This window comes from Hemitrygon akajei, chromosome 13 (genome assembly GCF_048418815.1).
Source record: "Hemitrygon akajei chromosome 13, sHemAka1.3, whole genome shotgun sequence".
Lineage (NCBI taxonomy): Eukaryota > Metazoa > Chordata > Chondrichthyes > Myliobatiformes > Dasyatidae > Hemitrygon > Hemitrygon akajei.
This window is the reverse complement of record NC_133136.1, coordinates 106,802,885-106,821,128: the sequence shown is the minus strand read 5'-3', so window position 1 is coordinate 106,821,128 and position 18,244 is coordinate 106,802,885. Positions and strand designations below refer to the sequence as shown.

The window sequence follows — 18,244 nt, the reverse complement described above, 5'->3', positions numbered from 1 at the left end:
AGAAGTTAACAAAGCCCTTATCTCACAGGCAGTTTGATCACAGTGCAAAATTAGCCATGTGGTCCTTTTGGATACTGTTGATGAATTTGGAAAGCTATCCAGGAATAGAAATACTGATCTGTTTACTGTGTCAGCATTTCTGTGAGATTATCCTTATTATGAAAGCAATACATCTATAGCTTCAGTTCGCAATGAAACAAAAGTAAACAAGAGGCTCAGTTTTCTAAAGATACTGTTAGACTGTCAATGATTCTTTGTCTATAGGTACCACCATAGTTTGAGGTATTTTGAAAGACTTTAATGAGTAATAGCCTCACAAATGCTCCTGTACCTCGGAAGGGCATTAACTAATTGTACCGAGGGGCTTTGTCTGCTTTGTGCACAGCCCTGTCAGCAATATTTTGTTCTCCACATAGTCAAGACATTGTGAAGGAAGTAGCCTTGCTTTTACAAACACATACAAAGATCTTGTCTCAAAGTGATGTATTGGGTGGGAGAAGTTTGAAGACACACAAGTGCTGGATCTAATGATGGGGAGGGAATGGTAGTGATGTGCAGGGGGTGGCAAATTAAAGTGCGATCTAAGTGACAAGTGCAGCCAGGGTGATGTGTGAGTAAGATTTAGATAGGAGTGAACACAGTTTTAAAAAAGCTTGGAGCAAAACATAATTGACAGAAGATTCACTCCTTAGGCTCAGTGGTCTTCTCTGAGCAATGCAGAATCTGTCTTCTGCTCCTGTTTATATGTACGACCAGTGAATAACCAGAAAAATATTTAAGCAATCTTGGCAAGGCGACTGCAGTGTGGAAAAGGCAACTAGAAGCATTCGGTTATTCGTGTGCATCGACCAGAGGTATTCTGGGTAGCAATCTGCATTTGGTTTCTCCAGGGTGGAGAGGACCACATTGTGAGCACTGAATGCAGTACATTCCCCACCAGTGCATGTGAATCTGTGTCCCTCAAAGATGGGAAGATAAAAGCTAAACAGGCAGCTGCTGCATGTCCTGTGATTGCTTCCATTGTTGTCTATTCCACTCCCACTCTGACCTCTATGCCTTTGACATTTGCCCCCACAAAGCTCAATGCAAACTCAAGAAGCGTCATCACATAGTCTGACTAGGCATGTAACCACACAAGGGAATTCAACACTTTTAGGTGAGCAGGTTGTATCAGAGCAGTCTAGTTCTGTTGGCAGGCATCAGCTTTTAATGCTTTTAATGTGGTTTTCTCTCTCCCTCTATAAATGCTGCCTGGTCTGCCAAGTATTTCCAGAATTTTCTGTTTTATTTCTGATTTCTGGTATCAGTGTTTTGTGCTTCACATTTCCAGCACTGTATTCTCTTTCTTGTTCTGTTTTCAGTCAAATCATTTCTCTTCTATGTCTTCCAGAGATCAGCAATGATCAATAATCCTAATGACTGTCTCTCAGCTGGTACCACCAACACTAGTGTCTCTTGTCCCCCACTGTATTATGGATAGTTCCTTTGTTCTTCCCATCCCTTCCCCTTCTTTACAACTCAGAATGTGTATGGTTTTAACTTGTCGTAGTTCTCAGTTTTCATTAACCAGAAACATTAAGTCTGCCGCTTCCTTTGCATGTGTTTCCTGACCTGCTGAGTATCTTCAGCATTTTTTTGGTTTTGCGCCAGATTTCCAGTATTATAAGTTCCATTAATTTTCATGTAAACCAAACTTCAGCTATCTGTATAATGATTGGCCAATATGTTAATTGCTCCAAGTCAGAGTTGCCACTGCGTTGCTGACAGTGCAGATAGGATTCAACTTGTCTGTGGGCTTAACATCACAGTTTATGTGAATGACTATATATCTACATGCAGTCTGTACTTATTTACTTACTAGGGCCCTTGACTCCAGGTAGAGCATAGGCCGTTGATGACCTCCCACCTCCATTGCCCTCTGAAGTCCATGGTATGGTTGGAGTTCATCAATGCTTTTGCAATCCATTGCATCCACTGTACATGGGATTGGCTTATTCAATTCACTGGAGCCCTGTTAGATGGCTTTACCCGTTTCCACTCTCACGAAGGGCGGTAGGGTTGGACTTTGAGAGGCACGTGCAGCTTTTAAGTCTCTAAATTTGCTTCATTCTAATGTTTCATTCATCAAATTTTGTTAATTGCTCACTGTATGTACTGTAGTGATTAAATGCTGTAGTGAAAGCTCAATGCTTTATCTGAATGGTTATATGACAGTTACTAATTTTACAACATGTAGGATTATATAGTTGCAAGTTATTGTAAAACACCATCCAGTTTACAATACAGGTTGAAATATTAATCCCTGGCTCTTTTTGTGACCAATACATTGGCTTTTGTATTTGAAATCTTTCCTGAACAGCTCCTCAGAGATTTGTGCTAATAATTCGTCTTACTGTCTGCTGCATAGCAACGTGTGCTGTCATCTGGCTTTGGAGTTTACAGAACCTTCCATTCTCAGAAGTGGACAAATTGTAATTGACTGTTCACATATGGGCAGAAAACTCTTGAATTGAGTGGGCACATTTCCTGTAATTTAATTGACAGGAGTTCTGAAAGAGGTATTTGATACACATATCAGGATTTGTTCGGACATTATCTTTACATTTTCTTCCTCCTCTCTGACAGCTACATCAAAAACCCGTGCAGCAATTGACTCAGAAGTTGATCAGGAAGCTCGCTACTCTTAGCCAGTATGAAGAAGTTCTTACGAAATTAAATACATCAGTCAGCGACCGGTTGACTGTGCTAAGGACCAAACCACAATCCATCCAGAGGGACATAGTGACCATCTGCAATGACCCATATACTTTAGCTCAGCAACTAACACACATAGAACTGGTTAGTATCTTATATTTAGCATAACATTGATGGGTTATTTATAGCACTTCTGCTGCATTTTTTAATTTTATTATGGTGATGCTCTTTACAACTCACTCAATTTGCCAGGTACTCATTTCCCAAGTTTTAGAAGTTTATGTTTGGGAGTTCATGGTGCTGGTGTAACATTTATTGTTACCAGTTACATTGTATAAATCTCATGGCGTGGGAAAATGCTCATTATTGCTGAAACGCCATCCAGAGCAACTAGACTTGCAACCTCAGGAGTTAAGTTGGCTTTGGAGTGTGAGTGATAGAAGATAAGGAACTTTTGCAGATCACCACTGTGTTCAATCTAAAACAAATAATCCCGGATTCTCTCCACTTGATCAGCACCCAGGCGGTAGTCAATTTCCAACCTGTGGGATTGGCTGAAAGATGAATTTTGCCTGAATTTCAGGAGAAATCTTGACATTCAGCATTATGCATGGGATCATTTTTGGTATGTTAAATTAATTTCATCTGAATAGCAGCACCTCTGACAATTTCGCACTCTTTCATAATATTTGGAAGATCTGTTTAATTTACTTGCTCCAGACCAAAAATGTACTAGAAGAACGCAGTGTTTCTATGATACCTGTGAAACTTAGATGGACTGTTGAGATCTATCTAATCTGGTATTTTGCTCACAACAAAGGTGAATCAAGACAATCAGTATCCTGGTGCAGTGTCTGGTACATTTGCTAAGTTATCCTAAAGGCTTTCTGTACAAAGTTAACATTTGGTTTGTGAGAGCATGTGTATTGATTAGAAATATAATGTTATGTACAAAAAGAACATAAAGAATAGATTGGGCAATGCAGTGTTTTAACCCGGTGGCTGGTTCAGATGAAATTTGAACCAACCACTGCTTTCTTCAAAAGGTGCTGTCGAATAGATCAAATTCAAAATCAAATCAAATCGAATTCAAGTTCAATTATCATTCAATCATACATCAATACGTCCAAATGAACAGTTTTCCTCTGGGGTCAAGTTGCAAAACGTACACAACAGATTCAAAATATTGAGCAAAAAAACATAATCATGCAAATATTTCATATATATATCAAAAAAACATAGTCATGCAAATATTATATATAGCACAAGTCCCTGACTAACAAACTGATATGTCCTGCAAATTGCTGGTACAGTTCTCTGCAGTGCACAAACACGCACAATCCAGCCTGTCACTCCACCGATCGGACACTGGAGGGCAGCACCACTGGGAGAGGCCAGCCCCCAACCGAGCATGGACGCCACGCTACACCGCCTCTGGAATCTCTTGGCCTGGTTTGCAGCAGCAGGTCTAGTCCTCGCAAGAACCACATCCACACAGCTGTCTCACCACCTGTCGTGCCACCAAGCAAGCAACATTCCCACTCCTAATAACTTCTCAAATTAAATTTACAAAGGTCTCTCCAGTAAGCAATAGGGCTTGTAACTGATTTACTGAGTACTCTGTAATATTTTCTCTTCATTGAGATTACAGTTGAGTAGATACTTTTTGTAAGGTTTAGATTTTTTTCCTATCTAATGGCTGAGAAAACATTGAAAGTATGGTGGCTGGATTCACTCCAAGATACAATGGACAGGTACCAGGTATAAATTAAAAATGAATGATTATATTCACAAATTAGCAAACAATCATTTCACACAAAAAGTAATTATGAAAGCTGTTTTAGTGTTCTTCTACAAAGTTAGTACCTGAGGAGAGGTCCTTTAATAGTTTATTGGATGTTAGCATTACTAGCGTTGTCACATTTGCTATCTGTTCCTAATTACCCCTGTACATAAGAGTAATTCTTACGAGTTTTGTCAGCTGTGCTAACATTGCCTTGTTGTCATTTAAGATCTTCTCCAGTAGAAAGAGCAGATAATTCAAGGACACTTCAGTCCTTAAGAACTGCTGAACCATCAGGAATGTCGCTTTTCAGATAAGATTTGCCAACTCTGTTCATGTACATGCACATAATATTCAAAGCTATGATAGACTGAAGAGTAAATTACCTCCCTCAATGATAGTGCATTAAATATAAGTAGACTTATAAACTAAGTTTGACTTGTTCTTTTTTGTTTTCTGCAGGAACGGCTCAGTCATATTGGACCTGAAGAATTTGTTCAGACCTTTGTACACAAAGATCCTTTAGACAATAATAAGGTATGCTTTGTGCAAACATGAGGAAACTGCAGATGCTGGAAATTCAAACAACACACACAAAATGCTGGTGGAACACAGCAGGCCAGGCAGCATCTATAAGGAGAAGTACTGTCGACGTTTCGGGCCAAGACTAGTCCTGACGAAGGGTCTCAGCCCGAAATGTCAACAGTGCTTCTCCTTATAGATGCTGCCTGGCCTGCTGTGTTCCACCAGCATTTTGTGTGTGAGTTATGCTTTGTTTCCAGTTACACATTAATGTTGGTTTTAATATTTGTCACCTAAAATGCAGACTCTATTTTTAAAGTTTCTTTTGATTTTAACATTTCAACAATACTTCAATTCACACACATTAATAGACAAGGAAATCAGCCCTTGCCAGACAAACTTCAGCGCTTATTAACTTCAAAAGAGATGTGATAAAACAGAAATTTTGCATAAAATGCATCTACTGTTACCACAGTCTAATTGTCCTTGAGGTCAGGAATTTAAATCAACATTGTCACACAAGTGACAGACTTTGCTCAGAAAGGCAACTGCCTGAAGACAAGTTTTAAAATGTACTTGACCATCCTATTCCTTTTGTATAAACTATCACACTGAAATTCATCATTTTAACATAAAGTCTCAGGAGTCTATCCAACAATCAGAATCAGAATCAGGTTTAATATCACCAGAATTTTTGTGAAACTTGTTTTTGTGGCAGCAGTACATTGCAATGTATAATAATAAAAACTGAATTACAGTAACAATATGTGTGTGTGTGTGTGTGTGTGTGTGTGTGTGTAAAACAAGGAACAGAAGAAAGCAATAGTAATAGATTTGGCAAACCCCAGTGACAGTAACATCAGGAAGAAAGAATGTGAGAAGCTGGAGAAATACCAGGGCTTGAAAGAGCAGATAGAAAGAATGTGGAAGGTTAAAGCCAGACTAATCCTGGTGGTGATAGGAGCACTTGGAGCTGTGGTACCTGGACTGGGAGAGTGGCTCCAACAAATCCCAGGAGCAACATCGGTGAGTCCAGGAGAGTGCACTACTAGGAACATCAAGGATACTGCGGCAAACCCTCATGCTCCCAGGGCTCTGGTAGAAGATCCAAGATTGAGGGAAAAATACACACATATACCACCAATTGGGGGGGGGGGGGGAGAAAAGTATATATATAGATAGTGAAATTAGTGTGAAAAAAGTAGTGCAGTAATGTTCATGGGTTCAATGTCCATTTAGGAATTGGATGGCAGAGGGGAAGAAGTCGTTCCTGAGTCGTTGACATTTTGCCTCAAGGCTCTTGTACCTCCTTCCTGATAGTAGCAATGAGAAGAGGGCAACAAAAAAGGTGGTCAATTAAGAATTGCATTGTATTTCTTAAAAAGATAAAGACAGAGAAATTATGACAACAATTATAGTCAGTGTTCACCTTATTATAACCATATAACAATTACAGCATGGAAACAGGCCATCTCGGCCCTTCTAGTCCGTGCTGAAGCTCATTCCACACAGCTACCACTCTCTGAGTAAAGACGTTCCCCCTCATGTTACCCCTAAACTTTTGCCCCTTAACTCTCAACTCATGTCCTCTTGTTTGAATCTCCCCTACTCTCAATGGAAAAAGCCTATCCACGTCAACTCTATCTATCCCCTCATAATTTTAAATACCTCTATCAAGTCCCCCCTCAACCTTCTACGCTCCAAAGAATAAAGACCTAACTTGTTCAACCTTTCTCTGTAACTAAGATGCTGAAACCCAGGTAACATTCTAGCAAATCTCCTCTGTACTCTTTCTATTTTGTTGACATCTTTCCTATAATTTTTGTTATTGCTGGATGGTTTACATAATAAATGTTTTTGATATGGATGATGAAAAAAAACAAGCTGAAACTAAATGCAAAATCAAATATGTCAAATGTTCGATCCCTGTTGTTAATTGATCTTGGTACAAGGGATACTGTTTGTCCATAAGCTGGGGATGGAAAGAAATCAGCCTTGATTCTGACTCTAGCTTGTTATTCAGTAACATTTATTGACGATACATCTAGGTGGAGTATCGTGTGAAAGGATCTGAACTGCTGCAGGATACTTAATGGAAGCTCAAGTAATTGAAATGCCTTCTTTGGCAAGATGCCCGCCCACCTTTTATCATATTGGATGCTCTGGTTTTCATTGCCAGACATTTTGCCTTCATGGGAATATTCTTAAATTATATTCAAACCAGTCTCTCCTTATAGACTACCCATTGTTTAATTATAGCATTTTCTGCCAATTTTTGATTGCAATTTACTGTAGCCATATCCATTTTCAAAACACTGAAATTGATCCACTGCCAATTAAGCTTTTTTACTTTAAATTGTTCCTGTTTCTTTACCTTCATTAATATAAACCTTATGAGTACATGATCTCTGTTCCCTTAATGTTCTTGCACTGGTACCAACTCATCCAACACAACTGGATCCAGCAACGTTCCTCCCTCATTCCATGGACAGGAAGTGTAAGGGCCAAGACATTTCTTTGCATTAGAGATAGTTTCCTGTTTGCCCTTTGAAGTATTACTATGTACATTTTTATTTCATTAAGTTGTTATTGGAAAGTGGATATCATTTTAATTCTATCACTTGCTGTGTTGTCTCTCACAATGTCAGTGACCAGCAAACCCCACCCCACCCCATAAATTTCGCTACCACTTCAGTTCCTGCACACCCTGAGGTATCTATGTAGCTATGATTCTGATTGTACTTGACAGAGTACCCATGACCCTCACCCTTATCTGTGTTCAGAAAAGAATGTCAGGTTGGGTCTAAGATGCATTAGGGAAATTCCCACATCACCTTCTGGCTCTCCTTGTCACCCACCCTCTCTCCTACTGCATAGCATGGGACGATCTCTGCCCAAAATATAGGTTCTACTACTCCTTAACCTTCCAGAGCATGGGCCGTTGATATTTCCAGCAAATGAATGTCTTTGTCCAGGACACATGAGGATATGCATTTAACCTGACTGGGGTCTTATGCCTCGGTTTATCAAGCTTTCATCCAAAAATATCCTATTCTCTCGCATCTGAGTCCTCTTACCAATGTTAGGTGAATAGATGCACCTGAATGTAAACAAATAATCTTCACAACAACATGAGTGAATCTGCAGATGCTGGAAATAAATAAAAACACAAAATGCTAGCAGAACTCAGCAGGCCAGACATCATCTATGGGAGGAGGTAGTGACGACGTTTCGGGCCGAAACCCTTCATCAGGAGTGAAATAACATGGGATGGTCAAGGGGGGATAAGAGGTGGGGGGAGGGATGAAGTAGAGAGCTGGGAAGTGATAGGCTGGAGGGAAATGGGCTGGGGGAAGGTAGAGAATTATGAGAAATAAAAGAGAAAGAAAGGTAGGGCTGGGGGGAGATTATAGTGAGGGGGGAAAAAGAGAGAGAAAGAGAACCAGACTAAAATAATAGATAGGGATGGGGGTAAGGGGGGGGGGGGGGCAGAGGTATCAACGGAGGTCTGTGAGTTGGATGTTCATGCCGGCAGGTAGGAGGCTACCTAGGCAGGAGATAAGGTATTGCTCCATCGACCTGCGTGTGGCCTCATCTTGACGGTAGAGGAGGCCATGGACAGATATGTCAGAGTGGGAGTGGTCTGTGGAATTGAAGTGTGTGTCCACAGGGAGATCCCGCCACTACTGGAGGATTGAGCGCCGGTGTTCGGCGAAACGGTCTCCCAGTCTGCGGCGGGTCTCCCCAATGTATAAGTGGCCACATCGGGAGCACTGGATACAGTATATCACCCCAGTTGACTCGCAGGTGAAGTGGTGCCTCACCTGAAAGGACTGTCTGGGGCCTGGGATGGTGGTGAGGGAAGAAGTGTGGGGGCAGGTGTAGCACTTCTACCTGACGGCATGAACATTCAAGTCACAGACCTCCGTTGATACCCCTGCCCCCCCCTTACCCCCATCCCTATCTATAATTTTAGTCTAGTTCTCTTTCTCTCTCTGTTTTCCCCCTCACTATAATCTCCCCCCAGCCCTACCTTTCTTTCTCTTTTATTTCCCATAATTCTCCACCTATCCCCTAGCCCATTTCCCTCCAGCCTATCACTTCCCAGCTCTCTACTTTATCCCTCCCCCCACTTCTTACCCCCCTCGACCATCCCATGTTACTTCACTTCTGTTCGGAGTTGTATAGTGCGTGCAATAAACAGGTTGCTTTACTCTGGATGGCTTCCAGTTTCTCAGTTATTGTCAGAGTTGTACTTATCTGCTGACGAGAATGAGTTCTCCCCCCAGTATGAGATGTGAAAAGGCTGTGGAGGCTCCAGAAGTGGACCATTTGATAAAGATACTTTGTTTCCAATCTGTTCTTATAACAAACAATAGTATTTAAGTGGCTGGTCAGTGGTAACCAGTCCACCCCAGAATATCAATGGTGGGAGAGTCAATTATGTAACTCCAAGAAAAGGCAGCTAGATATTTTTATTAGTGATTGTCACTGCTTGGCATTTGTGACATGAATAATACCTAATTAACTATTGTTCAATTAAGTAACATATATCTGGTATTTGTGCATCTGTTTAAAGTGTCCTTCCAGTGTGGTCAGAGTTGAGTCATCAGCAAATATATACAGTTGGCCCTCCTTATCTGCAGGTTCCGCATGCGCGGAAGAAACCAACCGCGGATCGAGCAAACCCGGAAGTTCTCTCTCCGGTACTTGTTGTTCGAGCATGTACAGACTATTTTTTCTTGTCATTATTCCCTAAACAATACAGTATAACAACTATTTACATAGCATTTACATTGTATTAGGTATCATAAGTAATCTAGAGATGATTTAAAGTATACGGGAGGATGTGCATAGGTTACCGTGGATTGGGATCGAAAAAAAATGGAAGTTCTCTCTCCAGCACTCATTGAACAGGTACATCCGGTATTATTTAGTATCAGTTAGTCAAACGTTTGTCTTAGTATATAGTATATATTTCACTTTTCTATGCATATAGAACACTTAAGAAACATATGTATTTCAATAATTAAACCATTGTGTTGCTTAGTAATCATTGTAGCTTTCATCGGGGCAGGGCCTTTCACATGCTCCATTATTCTCACTTTATCATTTAAAATTGTTCCGATCATTGACCGACTGTAGCCTAACACTTTTCCAATGACTGATGGCATTTCACCTCTTTCTGAACGCTTTATTACTTCCACTTTATTTTCAGTCATGATCGTTTTCTGTCAATGGAACAGAAACACTGCAGGCAGTGGGTCCCAAGTTCCACCAGGTCCTAAAATTCTCCACACCGAGACAGGTTAAATAAGTTCCAGAGCTCCACCGGGTCCTAAAGTCCTCCACACCGAGACAGGTTAAATAAGGTCTGGAGCTCTGCTGGGTCCTAAAGTCCACCACACTGAGACAATTTAAATGGCTCCGGAGCTCCGCCAGGTCCTAAAGTCCACCACATTGTAACAGGTTAAATATCTTCGGAGCTCCACTGGGTCATAAAGTCCACCACACTGTGGCAGGTTAAATAAGGTCTGGAGCTCTGCCGGGTCCTAAAGTCCAGTACACGGAGACAATTTAAATGGCTTCAGAGCTCCGCCAGGTCCTAAAGTCCACCACATTGTGGCAGGTTAAATAGCTTCGGAGCTCCACTGGGTCATAAAGTCCACCACCCTGAGACAGGTTAAATAAGGGACTTGAGCATCCGCATTTTTTGGTATCCACGGGGGGGGGGGGGGGGGGTCCCAGAACCAATCCCTCACAGATAAGGAGGGTTAAATGTAGATGACATTACCGCTATGTCTAGCCACACAGTCATGGGTGTAGAGAGTAGAGCTGTGGGCTAAGCACACACCCTTGAGGTGCACCAGTGTTGACTGTAAGAGAGGTGGAGATGTTACTTCTGATCCACACTGACTATGGTCTCTCAGTGAGGAAGTCAAGGATCCAGTTGCAGAGGGAGGTACAGAGGCCCAGGTTTTGGAGCTTGTTGATTAATTGAGCATTTGGATCAGGTGACAGTGAAAGATCATTATACTTCCAAACCAGAAGGGTGCATGACTTCTAATGTGGTATCTAACGAGTCAAAAGCACTGAAGCTCTTTTACAGAGGGAATATGAGGGTAATTTATAGGACTGCTGAATATGGAACAGCACCCAGTATTGTTGTCAAGTCCCAAACAAAAGAAGGAAAGATAATGTACTCACTTGATGAAATTTGCAGTGTCATTTTCTGAAGCATTCTCTTCATTTTATGAAATATTTGAAGGTTTCAGTGCCATCCTGAGAGTTTCTCAAGGTCTTGCCCTATGAATGGGAGTTGCAGAAAATGTTCATACTCACATGCTGCTTCAGATTCCTGTACTTTCATTCTCTTCCTGTTAATTTTGAACTATAAGGGATCTTTCTCCATGCTTTTCACAGATGTGCCAGGATCAGTAGTCTGTTTAATTCATTTGTTTTTCAATTACTGTGACTGCTTCAGGGCCAGAGTTCTTTTCCTCAGGTGTGTCCTTATACTTTCTGGATTCTTGATTAGTTTTCTGGTCTTCTGACATTAGGTTGCCATGTTAATTTTCTTTGCAGAACAAAGCTCACCTGTTATGTAACATGAGATTACTTAATGATATGCAAACATTTGCTTTTTCAATAGAATGCTTAAGCCACTTAGTGCTTTTAACATGAAATTCGAAAGTGGTGTTTTCTTTAAAAAGTCTGCAACTGTTGAATAAATACGTCTCTGATCTACAGTTGTGCAATTTTTAGAACAGTTTTAGGAAAACTACCAAAGCAAATTTATAATTTTTATAGGTATTATAATGTAAAAATAATCAGAAAGCACTATAGATTTACTTTGGTGGTACAAGATAATGGCTAGCAAGCAGAGTTCACTAACTGTGTGGTGCTGGGTGGGGTTGCTGTATAAATGTAGTGCTGGCATTCAGTTTGATGACTCTCAAACAAAAAAGGAAATTGATGAAAAAAAGCAGTTGAAGAATCTTTAGGTTGATTTTTCTCAAACGACGTATTAAACCTTTACCTGTGGGGTCTTGATAGTGGCTACTTATTGCCACACCATTGCAGTGCTGAATGCTGGAAACAGTCAGACATTAGAGACCTTCATAGCAAACAGAATACACCAGTATCAATGATAATCATTTTGATGTGGAGGAATAGAGAGGTGGTTCAAAAGTTCAATAGCTCCATTTAATATCAGAGAATGTATACAATATACAGCCTAATGTTCTTACTCATCGCAGGCATCCTTGAAACAGAAGAAAAACCCCCAAAGAAAGTATGATAGAAAAAACCACAAGAACCCCAAAGCCCCCGCCCCCTACTCATGCGCAAGCAGCATAATTCCTCCCTCCTCCACCTCCCACAAATTATTTTAGCGTAGCGTAGCAGCATTCCCACCATGTGACCTCTTGTATGTCAGGCCACTCACATGTGATGGGCTGCCATGATTGCTGGCCCTGGCTGATACCATTCCCCTCTTTGAGTTGTGCTACAGGCCACTATGAGATAGGAGTACATTAAAGCCCCCATTTGACTATCTGAAGAGGCTGCTTCCCAGATATTTGTTGCACTTCAGCCCTGTGTTCCTGATTTATGGGCAGGCACTCAGTATGGAATGGGATTGGTTGCTCAGAGGATCTGTTGTCGAGCTAGTTCCTGAGCTGGGCCAGGATGGCTGTTCACGGGTCCAAGCGGCGGGCAGACAGCGGCTCTGCCTGGGCCAACTGCCTGCCCCGCTTTGGGGTATGCTTTTGTGCCCAGCTGTCCTTGTAGAGGGGGCATGCCATCACCACAGTGAGGGATTTCATGGAATGGTGGGCCCTCCCCAGGGAATTGACTGTTTTATAGACAGTAATAATATTTTATTTTGAATTTGTTTACTGTCTTGTAAATGTCGTTAGTATTTCGTGGATTTTTATGTGAATAAACTTCAGTAGTTTTGCAAAAAAAAAAAGAGCACATCAAAATGGGCCATTGATTGAAGCCTCTTTATTTTAGGTGCTTAATATGGAGGTTCGGTAGTCATTCCAAGTAATGTTTCTGGTTAACATTGGAGTAGAGAAAAATGAGTCTGTGCTTTGCTATGGGCAGAGCATTAATGTCCCAGTGGAAAACTTCCAGCTTTTGTCTCTTTGCCAACAGTGCAGAGTTTTAGAGTAGAGTCACAATAACCTGCAGATGCTGGAATTTGGAGCAACAAACAATATGCCAGATGGATTTAATGGATTGAGCAGAATATGGAAAGAAAAAGGAAATAAATTTTCAATGTTTCAAGTCAAAAACCTGCATCAGGACGAATGCGGGGTCTTGGTGCAAGGTTTCACTTTGAAAAGTTGACAATTCCTTCCCCCCCACAGATGCTGCATGAGTCGCTGAGATCTGCCAGGAGAGTTTTACCCAGGTAGTAGGTTATTATATCTGATGGCAAAGATGGAAATGATTGTGTGTCTTGTAACTCTTAAAACATAAAACTAATTGAAAGAAAAGCAAGGGAGTCTGGAATGCAAGTCTAATTTTCTTTTTACTTGAAGCAAGATGTGCCTTACTTTCACGATATTAGCAAAGCTTATTTGGGGTTTGGTGTTCTGTCGTGTTCTGTTAGTTTTTGTGCAGGGAAGGGCTTGTGTTTTTTTGGGGGGGTTGATGATCGGGGTGCTGTTCTTTTTGTACAGGGAGTGGTTTGATGTGGCTATCTGGAGAAGACAGATTTCGGAGTTGTATGGTTTGATAATGAACGAACCTTTGAAAGCTTTCACATTACAAATAGTTTCATACATATAACCATGATGAATTACATAAACAAACAAAAATGCTTTATCAAACAATATATTTACAATACTACTCAGATATTACTTTAATATTAAATACATAACAATGACCACCGTGCACTAGATGATGTTATTTGAAACACATGGGAAATATTTTATGAGGATTGAGCCCAGGCCACAATAAATCCACTTTCTAGACACACATGCTTTGCTTTCCTGCAGTTTAATTAAAAATAACCAACAGAGATTGCAGTGAAATATGGCATGGACAATCATATAATGTAAATGTCTCATTTTCTGTAAAGACCATAACCTAGCTTTGAATTGTCAGCCTTACGTTTTCAAACAAAACATCACATAATTGTGATGTTTTTATCTGTTATTTTTGGAATTCATTATTCTTGAAATGAGTTAGTATTTCATGGTGTATGTCCCATGTGAAAACCAGTTTGTTATTCCATTTTTCTTCTTTCAGACCTGCTTTAATGATATGAAGAAAACAAGCAACCTGGAAGCCTATGTAGAGTGGTTTAACAGGCTGAGCTATCTCGTAGCAACAGAGATCTGTATGGTGAGTCAGAACCTACCAGGTTCCGACACTGGAATCCTTTCATTATGTCTATCACAATAATTGTTTCTCATTATTATGCATTTCAACTGTCAGTTCCTTTTAGTGAAAGGCGCTGTTTCCACCTAAAGTCTAATTTTCTCACCTGTCATTCACAGCCAGTAAAGAAGAAACACAGAGCACGGGTAATAGAATATTTCATAGATGTTGCTCGTGAGTGCTTTAACATCGGCAACTTCAATTCCTTGATGGCAATTATTTGTGAGTATTGCTCATAAGACGAGATTTAATGAGATACAGGACAGATCAATCACTTTAGTAGCTTCTCATTAAATTCAAACAATATTGCTTGTAAAACATATCCATATTACCTTTAAATTTTATTCAGTCAGCAGCACTGGTCCCTGGACATGGCAATCCTATTTCCCAGTTGTAGATAAGCTATTGATTTAGGAGTTTAATATTCAGAAGATAAATGAAAAAAAACTTTGTGTAACCTTATTAGATTTAAGTTGTCACGTTGGTATTGCGAATGGTAAACAAAATGCCCCATTACCGTTTATGTCTTTTGAAAAATGTTAATATAATGTTATTAACAATGCTAACTATTTACTAGACTAACTCTCAAGGGCATTTGCGTATCAGTCAAAACAAATTATACTAAAATTTTAGAGATCATTGATTTAACCACAAATGAAACAACATTTGGAGATTGTTAGACCTTAACTTCAAAATGACATTGGTGCGTTGGAAACAGTCCAAAAAGTGAGTGGCAGGCATGATTGGGGCTTCAGGGGGTTCTGATATGAAGCCAGATTCAATGAACTGATTATTTTCATTGGAAAAATGATTTCATTGCAAAATAAAAAAATGCAGACTCAATCCAAGTTTCAAAACATTGAAATAAATGCCATTGTAGATATCTTGTTTTATTTATTTGTGGTTCAAGTTGCAAATTATAAAATGAACCATCTCAAAGGCAGTGAAATAAATTTTTCCCCGGCAGAAGAAATTTTGCATGAATTAGAAGACAAGTCTATACAAATTACTCTCTTGAATATCCATGAAAAGGCTGATAAAGTCATATCTGATTAGAACTGTGAATGAGGATTATAAATGTTATATTATTTAACATTATTGTTCTGGGACTGATAGGAGTACCTGTCCAACCAGGTCAGAGGTACAGTAAATAAAAATATTTCAGGATCACTATATCTGCCTTGTGCATAAACAGGAAAAAGCATTGAGAAGTTTTTTTAAGGCAATAAATAGAGATTAGGTTGATGTACGAATTGTAAAGAATCTGGAAAAGCAAGTGTTTTTGTCCTGTTTGGTGATTTCTTACTTAAAATGTTTCTGTAGTTTTGTCAAATGTCAAATGACAACGTGGAATTTTTATGATATATCACTTTTTAACTTGTCTTCTTACAATGCCTGGTTAAATATAAAGTAACCACACATCTTATTGCATGTTTTAAGTTGAAGCCTGTATGCCTGCATGAGCCCCTAAGCTTATTGTTAGCAATCAGGGTGCATTTAAATTCAAGCAACACACACAAAATGCTGGTGGAACACAGCAGGCCAGGCAGCATCTATAGGGAGAAGCACTGTCGACGTTTCAGGCTGAAACCCTTCGTCAGGACTAACTGAAAGAAAAGATAGTAAGAGATTTGAAAGTAGGAGGGGGGGAAATAAATAAATCAGGGATGGGGTAAGAAGGGGAAGAGGGGGATTAACGGAAGTTAGAGAAATCAATGTTCATGCTATCAGGTTGGAGGCTGCCCAGACGGAATATAAGGTGTTGTTCCTCCAACCTGAGTGTGGCTTCATCTTGACAGTAGAGGAGGCCATGGATAGACATATCAGAATGGGAATGGGACGTGGAATTAAAATGTGTGGCCCTGGGAGATCCTGCTTTCTCTGGCGGACACCCTCCCCTTTTTGTTCTCTCTCTGCCCTTCACTTTGCCTGTTCTCCACCTCTCTCTGGTGCTCCCCTCCCCCTTTCTTTCTCCCGAGGCCTCCTGTCCCATGATTCTTTCCCTTCTCCAGCTCTGTATCCCTTTTGCCAATCACCTTTCCAGCTCTTAGCTTCACCCCACTCCCTCTGGTCTTCTCCTATCATTTCACATTTCCCCCTCCCCCTCCTACTTTCAAATCTCTTACTATCTTTTCTTTTAGTTAGTCCTGACGAAGGGTCTCGGCCCGAAACATCGACAGCGCTTCTCCCTATAGATGCTGCCTGGCCTGCTGTGTTCCACCAGCATTTTGTGTGTGTTGCTTGAATTTCCAGCATCTGCAGATTTCCTCGTGTTTGCATTTAAATGATGTTTGATACAGACACAATCGCTGTTAGTAGACAAAAATCAAAGATGTGCTTATGGGCAATGCTATAAGAGATCTTGCAGTATGTGCACAACAGCAACATCTCTGGTTTCATATTCAATCTGCAAATGGTCAAAGAGAAATGTTCAGCAAACGTGCTGACAAATGGGTTTGCTGATGCAACCTAAATTCATTGAATCAAGCATAATTGTATTTATAACCATAAATCACTAGAGTAATATTGAGCAGCTTACAAGTTTGACTAAATTATCTTTTATTCTAAAAATAAATTTCTGAACAATAGTACATCATAACAGGTCTCTGTTCATGGCTCTATCCAACGTTGATAAATGTATCAATAATTTCTAATAGTCTAGTGTCATTTTGGATGTACAGCCACACACACAGTAACCCGTAGGATATACAGCATATGCCACAAGTGAAGCTGAAGCATTAGTTAGTCAAGGATCCCTGCAGCCAGGTTGCTTATTCTTATCAAAGGTCGTAGAAAAGCAGTAATGAGCATTTGTTTTAGATGTAAAAAGTATACAAAGAACCATGTACAATAATCTGTTTAAAAAATAAGCAGTTACAGTTTCTCTTCTCATATCCACACCATTACCTGAGAATCTGCCCTTCACAACTTCTTGCTACTTCTTGTCAGCATTGTTTGGCAAACCCTATTGACGGCTCGGCCAAGTTAATGGCCACCAGCTTGGCCAAGTTAATGGCCACCAGCTTGGCCAAGTTAATGGCCACCAGCTTGGCCAAGCCATTATTTCTTTTCCATGCCTGTGCGGTCTCTATGTTGATTGATTGCTTGTCTGATGCAATGTACTGGATAGGAAGAAATCCCCTCTAGACTGAATCTGTTGTCCTTTATCTCAGTCTCAATTTCCACTCCTTAATCATGACTCTTATTGGCAACAGACCAAGTATTTTATATTTAACCAGAAGTGAGCATCAGACTACATGTCTGCACCCTCAGTAAGACCATGTGTTCCCATATCTATAAATTCATGAGATTCTACTTTCTTCTCAGCTCATTTCATCCATGGCTCATCCATGAGTTCAAACAATACACTTGAACATCCCTGAAAATCCAAATCCTGTTCAATTACTGCCCTGGATTTTGCTTACCTGCATTGTCTTATGAATATATCATACCTTGCTTTAAAATTCCTGTTTTGTTTTCAAGTCCTTTCAAGGTCTTTCCTCAGCCTATCTCTAAACTCCTTCAAACTTATTAACCTCCAGATAACCGTCTCTGTTTATAATCTCTTCATCATTCCCAAATGTAATTGTTCTAACATTGATGGCTGTACATTTGGGTTTCCAAGGTCCTATGCTCTGAATTCTCTCCACCAATAGTTTTTGATTCACTTTTCTTCTGTAATAGATTTCTTAAAACTGACTTCATTGACTGAGATTGTGGTCTAATATGTAATTCATACTGATTTTTGTTTTGATAATTCTACATTGAATACTTTACTCTGTTGGAGGAACTGTATTCATATGGGTGTTGTTAAGCTTAGTAGTGTTGTCACTCATATTATTGTGCTAGCCT

General features: G+C 40.1%; 1 protein-coding gene across 6 annotated transcripts in view; it reads left to right on the top strand.

The window, feature by feature from the left end:
- The window catches only part of rasgef1ba (RasGEF domain family, member 1Ba), a 96,098-nt gene that overhangs the window by 37,421 nt on the left and 40,433 nt on the right, over window positions 1-18,244 (top strand). For all 6 annotated transcript variants that reach the window (XM_073065235.1, XM_073065234.1, XM_073065232.1 and 3 more), the window contains 4 exons: window positions 2,626-2,838; window positions 4,940-5,014; window positions 14,261-14,356; window positions 14,512-14,614. In XM_073065235.1, the coding sequence (XP_072921336.1) occupies window positions 2,626-2,838; window positions 4,940-5,014; window positions 14,261-14,356; window positions 14,512-14,614 (487 nt within the window). The remainder of the gene's footprint in view (window positions 1-2,625; window positions 2,839-4,939; window positions 5,015-14,260; window positions 14,357-14,511; window positions 14,615-18,244) is intronic.